At 33.8% G+C, this 18,262-nt stretch overlaps 1 protein-coding gene and 1 long non-coding RNA gene across 2 annotated transcripts; one reads left to right on the top strand and one right to left on the bottom strand.

The window, feature by feature from the left end:
• Positions 1-2,166: 2,166 nt before the first annotated feature.
• On the bottom strand, positions 2,167-8,885 carry LOC113706615 (glutamate receptor 2.7-like). Its single transcript, XM_027228542.2, has 5 exons — positions 8,552-8,885; positions 4,079-5,397; positions 3,385-3,694; positions 2,686-3,092; positions 2,167-2,587 (listed from the first exon to the last, which is right to left on the bottom strand). The coding sequence occupies exons 1-5, from the start codon at positions 8,838-8,840 to the stop codon at positions 2,339-2,341; spliced, it is 2,574 nt and encodes an 857-aa protein (XP_027084343.1). The 5' UTR covers positions 8,841-8,885; the 3' UTR covers positions 2,167-2,338.
• A 4,603-nt stretch (positions 8,886-13,488) lies between these two features.
• Positions 13,489-17,237, top strand: LOC140013618 (uncharacterized). The gene is made up of 2 exons (XR_011820441.1): positions 13,489-13,572; positions 16,996-17,237. It is a non-coding gene; the product is annotated as an uncharacterized lncRNA (long non-coding RNA).
• Positions 17,238-18,262: the final 1,025 nt, after the last annotated feature.

The following is an 18,262-nucleotide window of genomic DNA, read 5'->3' as shown; positions in this document are numbered from 1 at the left end:
GTGATGGGGCAGAACAATGATGGGTGACAAGTGAGACTGAGGGTCTGTTTGGTTGGAAGTAAAATGTTTTCCTTGAGAAAATATTTTTCATGGAAGTAATTTTCCATGAAAATCATTTCCCTTTCATCATTTTCAGGTGTTTGGTTAGCTTATTGAAAATATTTTCTTACTTCATTTTTCTGGTGTTTGTTTAACTTTTGAAATATTTTCACTTTTATCTCTATCTTTATTTTCTACACATTATAACTACATACTTCTTCCCATACAAAATAAGAAAATTTATCTCATTATTTAACTTTAAAAAATCTTGGAGAAATGTATATATGAATAAAAAATATCTCCTTAAGCAATAAATAAATTGCTGGCCATTTAGTGTCAAATATCAATCACATGCAATGTTTATTGTAACATATATCTTGCACTCTCACTGCTGAAAATTTCTCTAGAAAAGAATGTCCCTATTATACATAATTAATTACTAGCATAGGATGAGTAGGATGAGGTTTTTTTTTATTTTGAATATGCTAGGGGGAGGGTTGAGTTGGGTGGTACGAGGGAGGGAGTGTAAAGAAGAGGTCTTGTGTTCGAGTCCTCCTGTTTACACTAAAAAAAAAAAAGAACATACTACAAGATGTTTTCAATAAGTTTGGAACATACTAAAAAAAAAAGAACATACTATAAGATGTTTTCAATAAGTTTGGAACATACTACAGGCGGGACGCATGCATTTCGGAAAACAACTTCAGTAAGTTTGAAAGGGAAGTTGTTTTCCATAAGATGAGTGAAAATATTTTACATAGGAAAATGTTTTCAGTAACTTTTGTGCAACCAAATACGGGAAATTAGGAAAATATTTTCCTGGAAAACATTTTCACCCGAAACAAACAGACCCTGAAGGTGCGTGCTTTGGGAATATGATGGATGCCGAATATGATGTGAAGCAGACAAGGCTAATAAAAATTTTAGCAATGTGTAAACTCTTGAAGATGCTCTGGCAACTGCTTCTTGTTGATTATAGCGAGACTGCTGTAAAAATATGTGCTTGTGATTTTAATAATTGTTCATGCTTCCATCATTTATAAAAGGGTAAAATGCACTTTACCACCTACGGTTTTGCGATTTTTCACGTAACCTCTCTATGTATTGAAAAGTTATATATAATCTCCTCATGATTTAAATTAAAGTGTTAAAATGACGAAATCTGCATTCCATAACGGAGTCCACTGAAATGCCAAAAGTACCCCTATATGAAGTTAAAAATTATTTATTAACCACGGGGGGCTATGCATATTTTTTGAAAACCATAAAAGGATTAAGGTAAAATACTAAACCATAAGAGGGTAATATGGTAAAATGTAAAACTATAAGGGGGTTATATAGTAAACTATTAAATCATACAGGGTTAAAGTATCACGCATAATATGTTTATATATTTTAGTCACTTCAGCCATTTGAATTTTCAAACAAGGATAATTTTAACATTTTTATGAGTTCTGTTACAGAGAATCATTTCTATCATTTTGACGCTTTAGTCTAAACTATGAATGGGTTATATATAACTTTTGAAACTAGAGAGAGTTATATGAAAAATCACTAAACCGCAGGATCGTAAATGTATTTTACTGTTTATAAAAATAATCAAGACCAACTCCTCAACCAAGAATTCAGCAGCACAACACATGCAAATGCTTGATACAGAAACTTATTAATAACCAATTCTACACAGCTGGAAAAGATGAACAAAAACTGACTCTATGGTTTTCTTACTCTGACCCAATTTTCGAACACAATAACAAGAAAGGTGACAAGTGTTCAAGAGTATAATACAAATAATTATCGAATTATAATACAAGTTTTCTTACTCCTCCATCATGTAAGTCTTTAAGTTGAGAATAGTCAATCAATTCTCAAATAATTATCGAATTAACCCCCACAAACATTCTTTTTTTTCAACACGCCATCAAAATATTAACGGATTTAAGTAACTTGTGTTCACCTTCAAGGCTCATGCAAATCTGTAAGCTAATTGGCTACATGGCTTGGCTTTTACATACATAGTAGGTTGCCAGAACAAGCAGGGTTGGGTGGGAAGCTAGTAGGACGAAAGAATGGATGAATGGAATAGAAAATGGACTTGAAAAACAAAAGAAAATGAAACAAGGAGGAGGACAAAAGGAACATTACATAACCACAAATAGTTTAATCAAATATGAAGGACCACTTTAACAAGGAAAGTTCTATACAATGCTACCAATATGTAAACGTAGGATAATTCTTGCATTATGAATGGATCCGCATGAAACGCCTGGTTCTCAATCTTCATCGTTGACCAATAAGCTCAATGCTCGTATAAGAACCTTGTCCAATGGATTATGAAAGCTGAAATAGCTGTTATTCCCATGATTAAAAATAGGCCGCGAAAGCTCCCTACGTCCAAGCTGCCAGGAGTGGAAGATGCGCTGTAGTCTTGGCAGCGGGATGTTTCCAAATGCCATTTTTTCTCAATTTCAAGAATTTGAAAGCCCTGTGTAACATTCAGGATCGCTCTTGAAACTTCAGGTGCAAGAGGAGATCCAATTGGAAATGCCTGTTAGTCATGAAATTCAGGAAACAAACAGTGAGTGAAACTTGTAGGGAAAGAAAGTAGAATAAGATCAGTAGGCAACAGTGAAAGCAGTGGCTTACAAATCCGAAACCGTCAGTCTTATATGTTGTTTGAACCATGGTATATTTAGAGCAATATGTGCCAAGTATAAGCTTCATATATGGGATCTCATCAAAAACAGCAGCAATGCCCCCATTTCCGCTCCCTTTGGTAGAAAGATCATTTAATTCCTCTGAAGAGTTGAAAGCTACAAGTCTAGACTCATCAAATCCCATTTGAAGCAGAATTTTTGAAAGAAACGAAGCATTTTGGTAACCAACATACGCCCTGGTCTTGATGAGCTCATCTACACTTGTTATAGTTGGTTGGAGTTGTTGTACTGTTAACCTTGTTGTAAGGCTGGCTGTATAGCTCTGGGTAAGTATAAACACAACTAGGAACCAGATGACCAGCACGAACCTGGCCAAATTACTTACTATCTTCTCCTCTATGAAAAACAGATAAATAAATAACAGAAGAAATTTCAGTAAACTCCCAACACAAAAAGTCAAGATTAAATGATTTTGTAAGTTTAGAAACACGTTGATTTTCCCTACAATTTCATGAATTTTTTTTCTAAAAGATGTGGAGTTACCAAGTGAAGACAATAGGGCATGAATATTATAGCAAACCAAAACTACCAAAATACAGGGAAGAAGGAAAGTGATACATCCTCTTCATAGTAGAAAATTCCATGCTACTATGTGAAAAAAATAATGTGGAGAAGGATGAAAACTTACGATGTGCAAAAACCATGGTAGAGAAGGAGAAGCAGAGGATCGTGCCAATTTGATGCAAAGGCGGTCCCCTGAATTCATCATTTATTCTATGTTCAAGAACCCAAATAAGAAGACCAATAGTGATAAAAGCTAAAAAACTTGTCAGCCAAAGATCCCAAGTTAGTGGCTTCAAAAATATCCATGTATTTCTACTTTGGTTGTCTGTGGGAACAATCATCGCTATCCCAGACTCAGTATATGCCAACGAAAAGTCAACATACAGCGACCTGTTTGCTGTGATTGCTATGTCTCCAGCGACTGCATCAAAATTCTGGTAGATGAACATGAAGTACGATTCAGGACTCTGCCTTTCATGAACTTAGCAGACAAGCTATAACTATTAGCAAGCGTGATATGCTATTATATGATGCTTTGCACGGTTCAGTGTGTGTCTCTCGTGGAAAAGGTTGACGAAACTTCAAAAGGTTGTAAATTTTGATAGATGTCTTTCACCATTGTTGTTTCTTTTGCAGCAGCATCATAAATTGAAAATTGACATCCATATTTAATATGTCTGCAAACTAGAGTGAGTAAGCATGGTTTGTTTGCAGAAAAAACTTCTTAGAAGTAGTTGTCTATGTTCAACCAAAATGGATATCTCTATGTTGCCTGAAATAAAAATGTATTACTAGTATAAGAGGGAGAGAGGCATTACCCCTAAATAGACTTGGTACACCAAGTCATCGTAACTTCCAGCACTCATACCATCTGACGTTGCAAAAGGAACATACTCATAAGGGACAGCATATGGTACCAAAGCCATTACTGCATCAAATATATCAATGCAATATCCTTCGACCATGGTTGTATTTGTCTGGGAGTTTCTTGTAACCTTTACAAATTGACTAAATCGAGAATTCACTGGTACACCAACCCTCAACTTCTTCCCATTTTTTGGATTTGCCCAGCCCTTAGGAGGAGTTGCAGTGTCACCTGGCCACAATATAGTTCCCAGTTTCTTTATAGTTATAGGGTTTATCTGCCTAACAATTCCTTTATCTGCAGTCCAGAAGCCAATTTCTTTTACACCATTACCAATGACGTTTACTATGTCATAAACTGGAGATTTAAGTTGTCCGTCAACTATAATGAAGTCTCCACTTAGGCCTTGAAATGCTGTGCCTAATATTGCCTGCAAAAGCTTAGGACCATTTCTAGAGACACCAAAACTTTCAAGGTCTGTAGAGTTCCCTGAGATATCTGACAATTGATCAAAGCCAATGTTTGAAACTCCTGCTTCCTCTATTGCCATCGCGAGTGCTGTCATTGAATCATATGCCCATAGCCCAAACACATTCAATTGAGGATTGACGATGTCTGAATTGCTTTGTTGAAACTTCAACTTCCATCTTTTAATGAAGCTTTGAAGCTCTGCAGTATTAGGAACATGAGGCCTTACACCTAGTACTCCTTGCATGGTGTCAATGATAGAAGGATCAATTGAATGAAGCTCATCTGTTATGGCATCAGTGCATATCCAAGCATACCCTGCACCCATCATTCCAAGTTGTTTTGCTTTAGCAAAAAGCCGAGAGCCAAGACTGGGCAGTAGATGAACAATGAAAACTCTAGTCTGGATGGTCATTAGCTTGTGAAGCTCTGCAACAATTTGCTTATCCGTGGCTAAAGAAGGAATGGCACTGCAATAAGGGATGCGTGCATTAATCTCATCGAAGGCGTCTGTCAAGAATGGTAAAATCCCTTCTCCAAGCTGATTATCAACGTAGATTGGCACAACTTCTCTCCATCCAAAGGCCTTGACAATTGAACTGATGGCTTTTACTTGAGATGAGTCATTTTGCGTAGCACGAATGAAGTATGGACTGCTAAGTGGTGAAAGAAATGTGCTTGTTGCAGAAAATGAGATGATGGGCACATGAGCTTTATCTCCAAGATCATTTATGAATTCTGCTTGTATTGATGACACCGGCCCCATGATAGCTTGCACTTCAGTATTTTTTAGTAGGTCTAGAGCTGTATTTTGCACAAGAACAATTAATTAATTAGTTAGTTCACTTTTGAACAGAGATGTCAGCTTGCAACTGCAACTGCTAAATTTGTGATGAGAATAAAACATAACAAAACTGAAAATAGAATGATCCATTTGTAGATGAACAACTTGATGATCTAGATTATTTCCGTTTATATCATATTGGGCTCCTGGTTTGGTGTATGATAAAGAACAGTGCTAATCATGGATCCTCATTTCCAGAACTGAAAACTTGAAGGCAACATGTAATTGTTGGTTAGACTATTATTCCTGCAAAAAATGAGAGCAGGACATGGCCTCATAATAGACAAAACAAAACAAATTCTGAACGATTACTTGTTTGTAGGAATGAAACTTAACATCAGAAGTAGAATTCCTAGCTCTACAATGTGATAGATGGATTAGAACAAACTGTAGTCAAAGAATTAATTACAAATTATCCCCTTGAACTTTCTTTGGATTGCAAAGTGCTCCCGAACTATCAATGTCAGCACAATACATCTTCCAATTGTTAATTTTTTGCTTTGTACTCCATTCATCTCGTTGCCACCCAAATTGAACGAGTGAAAAGTCATTGATGTCCATGGATTTGGTTAAGTAACTAAAATGCCTTTTTTTTTTCTGGTCTATAACCAACTTATATACTCATACATGGAGAGTTTCGTTCTTTTACGGGTATAATGCTGAAATAGATACTTCAAAGAAAACCTAAGAAAGTTCACTGTGTAGTTTGCTCTAATTTAAAACAACAAACTATTTTCATTCCCTGAAATCCCCGGTTATAGCCCCCAGGCATATATTTTGGAGCCTCTAACGTACCCTTTACTACTATAGTAAAACTTGCCTAGAAGAACGGAAAGAAATAAATAAAGGGGGGAAAACATGACTACAACTTGTCTATTGCAAAGTCAATAGTATGTTTGGATGGGAGATTATTTGAAATATTTTTTGCAATAATTATTGTAGTATTTTTTGGGATGTGATTTATGTGAGATAAAAAGGTGATTGAGAATATAAAAAGTTCATTAGAAATTGTATTTGTGGTGAAAGTAAAATATGTTTATTGGAATCTTCAACAAAGTCAAAACATATTTCTTAGACCAATTTTATTCCAATCAAATCGTTAAGTAATAGTAAGGGAAAATCATTCAAAATATCTCTCATCTTTCGTCAAATGAATTATTTTAGTTTCATTTTTAAACTAATAACTTTACGTCCCTAACAAAAACAAGTCAGTAAATCTTTGTCCCAACCTAAGTTTTCAACCATTTTTTCTAGGATGAAAAAATTAGATCCCATTTGTAATTAAACAAATAACACAATCTATATTCATTTTTCCCTAAAATAGTAGAATCTAATCTGAATCATATTTATTTTCCCTTAAAATTGTGGAATCAATCTAATCCATATTCAATTACCACTAAAAAAGTGCGATATGACTTTTTTGTACGTAAAAAATGATTGCATGGGAATCAAATCATGTAGTGATTTTAGACTAAAAAGTGGTCAAAAACTTAGATTGAGGCTAAAATTTATTAACTTCAATTTGTAAAGGACGCAAAATAACATTTGAAAAGTGAATGACCAAAAAATTTATTCGACAAAATGTGAGAAACATTTTGAACAATTTTTTCCTAATAGTAAACTATTTCGTATATTCAACTAGCCGTGTGGAGGAAAAGTAGTTGGTCCTCAAATTGCAGTTTCCCAAATGTCATTTTACTGATGAAGTGTACTAATTTTTTTTCCCCAAATGTACTGATGAAATGTACTAATTCGATGGATAAAAATTTTTCTACAAAGAAGCGGCAAAAATGGAAATGACAGGCCTAAAAGCAAATGCGATAGACACTTCTAGACGCAAAATTTTGCGCTGGCTGAAGACCTTTAGCAAATACTTCAGTCAACAGCCTAATTGTTTACTTTTTCTAAAGCAATTAGTTTCAGTATAATATGAAGTTCAGGTTAGCATGTGTAATATGGTGAAAATTTACACGTACATAACAAACAATCATGCGCGTTTCCATTCTGACGGTGATGGGGCACGCTTTATCAATGAGGAATCTCAATAACCAATGTCAACTTGCCAACTAGATAATTAATGAGTCCCAAGTGTCAAATTTTATCAACAAGGAACGTAAAAGTGGGAATGGGATCAAGACAGAATAATTCGTTTTAGCTTTACTAAAGCTATTCTTTTACGCAGTTTATCGAACAGGTAATGGGCATAACATTCTGTCATCCTGGCATTTTGTACCCACACTCAACAGAATGATTAACTCAATGTAGAACAGATAACTCATCAACTCAAACAACAAATGAGTATTAGAACTGCAACTTCACCAGAAATTCAATACACAAGCCAATGCCACAGAACTTTGCAACAAGCCCGAGTGTTTGGGAATACCTTCTGAAAAAAATTACATAAAAAATTCCAACGAGAAAAGTTATCTTATGTTCTAATTACAAACCCATTCACAAGATAAAAGTGTCTAGAGATTTTTATTATTACAATTCTCCTCCAACTCTCTTTTCGCTGATTAGTTCCTCAAGGTTGCAGATTTGTGTATGAGAAATGGGAGGGGTGGAGTTTATTTCTTTCGGAGAATTGAGAGGATAGAAAATAGGGGTTTGGAGATTTATTTTTACTCCATTTTTATATCGCTGCATGTAATAACAGAGGGAAATATAAAAAGAAAACTAGAAAACTGCGACGGAGGAGGCGCGTTATAATCAAATGATGTTTCGTAGAAAGGTGCGTTAGCTTTCAGTTTAAAATTGTTGGTGAAATCGGGACCAATGGAAATTGTATATGATGTGAAAAATAATGGACCCTTTAATCTTATATAGGCTCGTCCAATAGTTGATGTTGATCCGGTAAAACTTGCCGATGGGGAAGAGCTAATCTACTAAATTGTTAGTGGTCTTGTTTTGTCATCTAAAGATAAAACGTCTAGTTCTAACTATTCCACCTCTCCTTATTTCTTCCTCCCTCTCACATCCTAAACCTCGTAAGCAAGCAAATTTCCATGCTGAAACAGATGTTGGAAACGAGTTTGCTTGCGAGAAGTTTAGTGTACAACGATATGTTGCTAAATTGGAATCTGGGCCGGAGATTGAAAGAACAGAAAGCATTACCTGCAGCTGCAGCGCCAACCACATCTTTCTTCGAGTCCCGGTTGTTGAGGACAATCCTAGTCTTGTAGTCACTATGGGAGGAATAGAACTCTGAAAGAGCCATGGAGATGCAGCTCAACCCCATCTTTCCAATCCATGTATCCATGTCTAGAACCACTCCCACATTCACGGGAATTGTTGTGTTCTTCTGTGCACTGACAATTTGCGATGGTAGAATCAGCACACAAAGAATTTGTGGGAAGGAGAGGAGAAATGCATGGACGTTGAGATGTTTTAGTTTTTTCTGCATCTTTGCAGTTTGCGAGATTCATGTCTAGGTTATGAGACATATTTCTACGACTGAGGGTCGGCAGCTTGATGAATAGTTAGAGTAAATTAGTTTTTCATTGGCTAAATTTTATAGATTTTTTAAGTTATTCAATTTGGCTGGTTTTGTTTAAATAATGAAATAATTTTTTGGCCAAAATTTTTATTTTTAAATAACTAATAAGGTTGAATTTTACAAATTAAGTTGGCTAGAAATTTTTGGAAGAAAATCACATGTTTATGTGATCTTCGATGAACATAGTTTTTGGCATGATCTTGTTAAATTTTAACCATGTTTTGATCCAAGTTTTTTTATTATTAGATGATGAAAAGGTGTTATTTAAAAATAACAAATGTTCTGGAAACTTGGTGATAAAAGAAATTAAAGTGAAGTTGGAAACTAATTATGATTCCTTAAGAAATATGACTTCCTGAGGAACATAGGTTTCAACTTTTATTTTACTAAGTTTGGATTTCGAAGATAATTTGGGGACAATTACTATGTTTTAATGTGATCAAAATAGAGGTTTCCAAATTATTAGAACTACCACAATTCCTTTTCAAATAATTCTAAAAAAGGGGAAAGTGACTCATTCCGTTTGAATAAGAAGTTATTTGAAATATTTATTTTAAAAAATTACTGTAGCATTTTTTGTGATGTGATATGTGAGATAAAAAGGTGATTGAAAATTGTATGTATGATGCAAGCAAAACAAAATCTAAAATTTTATTTGAAATTCTTGCTATCCAAACGGACCCAATTATTTAAAATCAACATGATTGTGAATGGTTAAATGTATGTATGGTTTGGTCTATTGGTATAGTTGAAACAGGACATACTTATCTTTCCTTTCTCCGAGATTCTCTATATAAATTCTTTTCTCATCTCACTCCTCTTGAATGTAATTCAAGATTTCTCTCAATAATTATAAAGTGGAGAATCTAAATGTATAGATTAGAATTGTAGGAAAAGTCTGAAGTAACGATAGTTATAGTAACGAAACTATTTTTACATGATATAGCAGGTAAAAATACTTTTAGCGACCATTTGATTACCTGTTGTACTGGTCATCTAAATGAAATAGTACCGAAAACTTTGGTTAGTAAGTTTTGCATGAAAAATAGTAAGTTAACTCGATATATTAATAACTTTTATGTCTCAAAAAGTAAACTTGAATAAATATGGAACTAATTTTTTTTTTGAAGTAAAATACTACTCTATATCTAAAACTTAGTTTTTGGAGAGTAAGTTTGGTTCAAGTAATAGTAAGTTTTTATAGATTAATAGTAAATATTGTTGATAGAATAGTAAATTTGGTTAATCATCAAAACTTAATAGTTTGTGGCATAAATTTACTATTTTACTTAAAGAAACTTACAATTGTACGTATCATTTATAAATGTTATATGTTTGAAGCATTTTAAATATACTATGAAAACTTTTTTTTTTGCATATGACCTTATAAAATATGTAAGAATAGTTTGTCATATTTAAAATTTTTAATTATGGGAAAACAAACAACTAAGTTCCCAAAATATTTCACTTTTATTGTTTAAAAAATCTCAACTTGTTGGTTAAATTCAAAATAATTCTATTGTCAAAAATAGTTTTTCTCAAATTAACTTTCATGATTAGATGTGAGATACAAATATGGTAAAATATCCCTCATACATATGTCATGGATATTTCAGACTTTTAGTAAAAACAAAAATTTGTTGTTAAAATAACATATATCATAGTGTACTAATTATTTTAGGACCATTTTATAGGTGAACTAAATTTAATTTAAATTATACAATAGATTATACATGCATGTGATTTTCATTTATAATTATTGGATCCTATTCTTATGAACAATCTCCCAAGGGAAAAAATCTAGATCATACTGATTTTCTTATATTAATTGTTATACTAATTTTGTCATTTTTATTATTATATTATTTCTCATTTTGTTTAGGCTTTTACTCTTATTATTTCTTGTGTCTCAGATGTAAATTTATTAAAACTTTATCATCTTATTATATTCATAGGTGTTAAATGTGACGCCCCCACTTCTCCCTAACACGAACCAAAGGGTATCCGCGGGACGCCTGTCTAACTCTCGTCAGGACTCAAGCAATTCCATTCAAACTTATTACCGGACTACACAATACGGTCAATAACTTAGATACAATAAATGCGGAAGCATTCAAGTTTAATAAAAGTCATCCGTTATCCAACCCCCACATCGGGTGTTCAACAACCATCATAAATCCCAAATATACATCATGCCCCAAAAGTTACATTCGCATTCCAAAAATACAACTCAAAATCCAAGACATAGTCAAAAGTAATAGAAACCCTAAACAAAAGCGTATTAGGAAGGTTTTTTCGATACCTCGCCAAGTTCAATCCTGTTAAGGAAAACAAATCTACAGGGTGAGCAAAACGCTCGTGAGGCCAAGAACACACATGCAGCCACATAGCTCAGGTAACAAGCCCAAGTAACAATTCAAGTAATAAATTGCAAGTAATTAATAATGCCAACAAAATGTAACCAAAAAAACAATCCAAGGATATGGTAGCTCTCAGGAGCTAAGTTCCACATTTTGCCGATATCATTCGTATACCTCCCCGCGATGACTCTCCGTCAACCGGGTTGATATTTCATATCCGTAGTTCACCAGAAATTAAAGTGAAGTTGGAAACTAATTATGATTCCTTAAGAAATATGACTTCCTAAGGAACATAGGTTTCTATTTTTATTTTACTAAGTTTGGATTTTGAAGATAATTTGGGGACAATTACTATGTTTTAATGTGATCAAAATAGAGATTTCCAAATTATTAGAACTACCACAATTCCTTTTCAAATAATTCTAAAAAAGGGGAAAGTGACTCATTCCGTTTGGATAAGAAGTTATTTGAAAAAATTACTGTAGCACTTTTTGTGATGTGATATATGAGATAAAAAGGTGATTGAAAATTGTGTGTATGATGCAAGCAAAACAAAATCTAAAATTTTATTTGAAATTCTTGCTATCCAAACGGACCCTTATTTAAAATCAACATGATTGTGAATGGTTAAATGTATGTATGGTTTGGTCTATTGGTATTTTTGAAATAGGACATACTTATCTTTCCTTTCTCTGAGATTCTCTATATAAATTATTTTCTCATCTCACTCCTCTTGAATGTAATTCAAGATTTCTCTCAATAATTATAAAGTGGAGAATCTAAATGTATAGATTAGAATTTACATTTGTAATGTACAATTGAGAAGAAGATGGCACCAACTCCACCATGGTAGTTATACAAAAGGAGTATAGGACATAGAGATGTTTAATCCTTTAGTTTGACTATCCAGTTTCCTTTTTGGTCAAAAAGTCTAATCTAGAAAAAGTCGATAATCATAATCTCTGGTAGTTTATTTTATACTATGTTTATTTATTTATATTGATGAACGAATATGCATGCTATACTTCATAAGATGAGACCGATTGCAAATAAAACATGTCTAAATTCCCTCAAATTGAAATATTAAGTCAAGATCAAAGTTGCCTTCCATTATTATAGTAAAAATACAATCATATTCAAGTCAACTTGTTGAGTACACTCAATGTTACTTTACCATGAGGAGTTTTTACTATGAGATGAGATTTCAGAACAATAGGTAAAACTTAACTAAAATCTATGACTTGTTGAGTACATTCAAGGTCATAAAATTTTAGAGGCAAAGGTTGGCTGACACATATGGTGTGATTTATCAAGAGTTAATAACTCAAATATCTAGAAGTTGCAAATGTTGTAATCAGTAAAAAGTATTTACCTATTAAAATTATTTTAGTTTGTTGAGTGCAATCAATATCAAAATAACTAAATGCAATTCTAACCACTAGGAATTATGAATTTCCAAATCTATACTTGAGGGTTATGGATCTGTGATAAAATAATGCAAGCAAAACCAAAATTTATTTTTATGTCATTTTCATGATTTTGTTTACATAAATAGCAATATTTATTTTAGTTCATTGTAGAATAAGTAACTTGAGTTTGCGTGCTATCCTTGACAATTGGAATTTAAGTGGTCCTAACATCTTGGATAGCGATGTAACTTGAGAATTGTTCTCAAGTATGAAAGGAGTATATGTTCTTGATACTCCACTCCTATTGGAGCCGCCCATCCCTATTGTCCCTATAGCTAGAGTTGAATAGTTCGACAAGCATCATACAGACAATGATACAGCTATTTGCATCATACTTGCATCCATGAGCATTGAGCTACAAAAGCAACATGAATTCATGAACACAAATGACATGTTGATGCACTCACAAGAGTTGTTTAGTGTATGGTCTAGGACCCAGAGGTATGATGTAATAACCATTATTTTTCCCTAATCATTAATTAATGTTAATCCTTATAACAGTAAAAACGTGAAAGAAAGATAGCAAGTTTAAGGGAAATTATTAGGGCGTAAAGAGACAAATAGAGAGATGAGATAATGGTAGTCCCAACTACGGAACATGTTTGTGGGGTAGTTAGTGGGGAGAAGTTGTCCGGTAGTTATAGCTTATCACTATTTATTTGATAAACAAGGAGGAACATCATTTTCCTTTCTCTTCTCTTTATCGTATTAGAACAAAATCTTTCTGAAGTTGTCATAGAAGAAGAAAACAATGTTGGTGTTGAACAAGCAAGCACTAGATAGGAAAGCCAACTTCAAGTTCTCATACCAGTAAGTTTCCAACAAACACTAAAACTTTTCTTTTAAATTTTGTCAATTTCAAGTATTATTTTGATGATTTTAACATACATGTATGAATATATATATATATATATATATATATGTAGATATCTATTTGTTGTCATGAAAATTCGAGAGATTCATGTTTGGTTTAGGAAAACAAATTCATCCTAGGGTAAATTATGTGGTCGACAAAAACTTGATTCGATTGAAGCAAAAAAAAAAAATTGAAATCAATTCTTCACAAGTTATGAATCTATTACTGGAAATGATATATATATATATATATATATATATATATATATATATATATATATATATATATATATATGTATATATAGTGCACCTCTGTTGAGCTTGAAGCTTCAGCATTATAAGGGAAAATGAGGGTTTGCTGACAGCGGCGCTCAGCCACTGCAGTAGCAAGCAACCACCGTAGCGACTGCTAATGCTACTACCATGCCGTTGCAAGACGAGCAGGCCAGCGGTTGAAATCGCCGGCAATAGGGGTGAAGATGCGAGGATGATGATGATATTGGTGATGAAGTTTTGGGATTAAGTTTTGGAATTTAGGGTTTTTGGAGAAAGAAAAAAGAGTCTTGTAAAATTAGGAGGAAGAAGAAGACCTATTGTGTTAGTCAGGTCAAGAAACCAAGTTGGATAATGTGGACAGGGTAGGGTATTTAGAAGTGGACTCGGATCGGTTTGTTTCTTTTGGGTTGGGTTTGGAGGAAATGGAATTGGGTCAAATTATAGTTGGATTATTTATGGGTTTTGTTAAGTTGGATATTGGGTTGAAATTAATATATGGGAGAATTGTAATTTTGATCCCCAATCTATAGTGTATGTGCGGAATTATCCCCAATCTATTTCGAAAATCAATTTTGGTCCCCAATCTATTCAATTTTGCGCTAAAGTAGACAATTGACGGAATCTCTTCAATTTCAACGGAACTAAGTCACGTGAGATCATGTGCCGGCGCCTAAACCCCCTTTTTCAATTTTTTAATTTCTAAAACACGTTTTTTAATATATTTTCAGCATTCTCTTGCCTTTTGTCTTATTAAACAAAGACATGAAAAGGGTAATCTCACAATCCAAATTACTCCTCATGTTGGCCGCCGCCTTCCAATTCCCAGAACCCATAGCACGAGTAAGCTTGGCCTCCAAGTCCAAGTCTCGTTCTTGCCTCCATTAGTAATGGAGATAATCCGCAATCAACACGAGAGACGGACCCAGTTCAACTCTCTTGCACAAACAACAGGAGCAGCAGCAGTACTACTTCATAAGCAGGCAAGCAAGCAAGCAGCCGAGAGAGAAGAGTGGATGATAATAATTGGAAATCAAAGGGATTATACAGACCAAATCATCAAAGGGATTATACTAGTAAGTATATTCTTTCCCTATTAATCATTCTTCACCATTGAACTAGAATGAGCACTCAATTGAACCACTAGTATATTATTAGTAGGTCATGCTTATAGTTGGAACAGACACTTCATCGGTGACTATAGAATGGGCCTTGTCTCTTTTGCTCAACCATCCCGAGGTGCTAGAGAAAGCTTGAGCTGAATTGGATGCACCAAGGAGATCTTGCCTTGGTTTTCGCCTAGCACAACGGGTGGTGGGTTTGGCCTTGGGATCTCGAATTCAGAGTTTTGATTGAAAAAGAATTGGCGAGGAGGAGATTGATCTGGCTGAAGGGACATGAGTGTCCATGCCAAAAGCCAAACCACTAGAAAAAACGTGTTTTAGAAATTAAAAAAATTGAAAAAGGGGTTTTAGGTGCCGGCACGTGATCTCACGTGACTTAGTTCCGATTGAAATTGAAGAGATTCCGTCAATTGTCCACTTTAGCACAAAATTGAATAGATTGGGGACCAAAATTGATTTCGAAATAGATTGGGGATAATTTCGGGCATACACTATAGATTGAGGCCTAAAATTACAATTCTCCCTTAATTTAATATTGGGCTAAGATTAGAAGACAACAAAAGAAATGTTTGGGCTAAATGACCTTGGGCCGATATTAACCATGGCAAGTAGAAAAAAAAAAAAGAAATGCAAGTATAATTGGGCCGTAAGTAAATTATAGGCTTAGTAAACTTTTAATTAACTAATCTCATGTATAAGAGTAGTCCATCTTATGTGGGTTATCATGGTTATTAAACATCAAAACCCAACTTAATTTAGTTTTGGACTATAAATTAAGTTATTAAGGCTTATGCTTTAATTAAGTCCAAGATACTTTAATAGAAGTCTAAGACATATTAACCTAGTATTATTAGGTAAATATATGAAGGGTAAAAGAAGTCGTAGATATTTAAACAAACATTCATTATAATTTAAAAATAATAATAACAATAATAAACAAAATATAAATATAAATGGAAATAAAATAAATATAAATAAAAAGAAAAGAAAATAATAATAAAGATAATAATAATAAAATGAAATAAATATTATTATGAATAATTATTTTCGGGGAGCTAATGTGAAAGAAAAAATTTCTAAATTTGGAAACTTTATAAGAGGAGCTTTCCAAATTAAGAAATTTTTCACAAATAGAAACTTCCATTTTATAAACTTTTTCCATACTTTATATAGTTGTCCAGACATGAATTTTAAGGTTACTCAAATCTTATATATATATAGATGTAAGAAATATCAACTAATTAAGACACTTATATATTTGATAGGTCCGAAACAAGTTTAAGAAGTCCTAAAATAGTTCCACTTGAGCAATCAGTTAAAGGTAGGTGGTGCTTATCCCTCTAAATTTTCAAATATTAAATGTGAAATTTTCCTAATGGCGAGTTTTATTTTGTTATATTCAAATGGATCATGTAATCTATTTGATATGTTTTGATACCCTAAAAATTACAATGTGAGTGGCATGTTTTGTAAAATGAAAGAAATGTGCATGTGACTTCTAAAATGAATTTATGATAAGAAAAGCTCTTAACAATCATGAAATAGATAGTAGGAGCTATAGTGCTGGTATGTTATGTCATGTTAGTCATGGAAGTCGGTATAGAGTTTGGCCGATTGGCTTATGTTATGTGATTAAGCAGTATTCTAGATACCTCTAGGTTGTCTTCTTAGAAACATGTTTAATCTGTAGATTGAGTACTCAAAAAATGGATATTGCATGTACTTGTTATGAGCTAATATGAAATGTTTTACCTTCTTACTAATTCTATGTATGATTATGAATGTTGTGAACTACAAATTGCCATTGTCACTCATGAATATTATACGTTACCAATTAAATTTTGATTTGAATAATCTTGCGTGCGATGTGTGTGAAAATGCTTTGATATATGTAATGCTATAATCACATGGTCCAATACAGGAGTAATTGCTGCCTACTAAGCGAATATCGCCTAACCCATTTATTTTACCACTTTTGCAGATTTTGGAGATTATGAGTTAGTCTATGTTGAAGACCCCAAAGATGATTTCTACTGGATTCTTAGTTGATAAGAGATAGTAATATGGTAGTACTTGGTTGTTTTATAATAGTTGATGCTTGTATGTGTTATCTTTATTTGATGTGGAGAATATGGACTCCTTAGTTAATTATGAGTTGTTTCTAATTCAAATTTGTACCGCACTATAATAGGATTCATTAATGCTATTTCATTTTAGTTAGTCTTTCTGGTTTTATGTTGCCTTATACTTCGAGAGTGAGACTTGAGAAATACGGCGGATGTCTCATGACTAGCACGTGTGGGCTAGGGGTGTGACATTTTTAGTGGCATCAGCACTTAGGTTTTGATTGGTTGGTAGGAAAATTACATACTAGGCAAATGATGGGCCTAGTGTTATTATTTATTGGGCCTGGTGCGAGGCCCAATGATATTTTAAATGGCCCACTGGATCAAGAAATTGAGAACATTTGATCCATATATTCGGATATTATTTATTAGGACTGGTGCGAGGCCCACTAGAAATTAACTGGCCCAGTTGTCCTCTAACTGAGCTGTTGAATCCAACGATTGTTCCATATATTGGGATATTTTTTATTGGGTAGGAAATTAGGCTTGACAGGATTGGGCATGTGATATAGGCTGAGAACATTATTAATAATATGTTTTACTCTTATAGGAAAATGGCTAACCCAGTGCATGTCAAGAATCAAGATTGTGATTGCCCAATCCACCTGACAGGATGTGACGTGACCCATCTTAGGAAGAAGTAGAGGTTTTACAGAGACATGTACCTTGAGGAACTAGAGCGAGTCACTGATAGAACTAGGAAGGCGGAGACCTTAGCAAACCGTGTAGCTAATTAGACGCACGAAATAGCTTCCTTGATTGTGTCTAGAGAGCATACGAGGCAAAGTAATGAAGCTTTGTGTGAGGAGGCTAACCGCCTATGTGAGGAGATTAATCATCTTAGGGTAGAAAAGGACATGCAGAAGGCATTGCCTGATATGTGGCAAAAGGGCTTTGAGGAGACGACTACCTTACTCGAGGAACGTGATGATGCTTATCAGACTCTAGCAGCGAAGTATGAAGAGAGAAGGTAGCATGTTATGAATTCGATACATAATCACATTCCGCTTGCACTTGAGATGCCTAGTTGGCCTCACTTGTGACCAGATAGCGATGGTAAGTTAGAGAGTGAACCAAAGTATGACCTTGAGGAGGAACTACTAGAGAACATACCTAAAGATG

Source organism: Coffea arabica, chromosome 8c (assembly GCF_036785885.1).
Source record: "Coffea arabica cultivar ET-39 chromosome 8c, Coffea Arabica ET-39 HiFi, whole genome shotgun sequence".
NCBI lineage: Eukaryota > Viridiplantae > Streptophyta > Magnoliopsida > Gentianales > Rubiaceae > Coffea > Coffea arabica.
The sequence above is the reverse complement of the archived record's forward strand: the minus strand, read 5'-3'. Positions and strand labels throughout refer to the sequence as shown.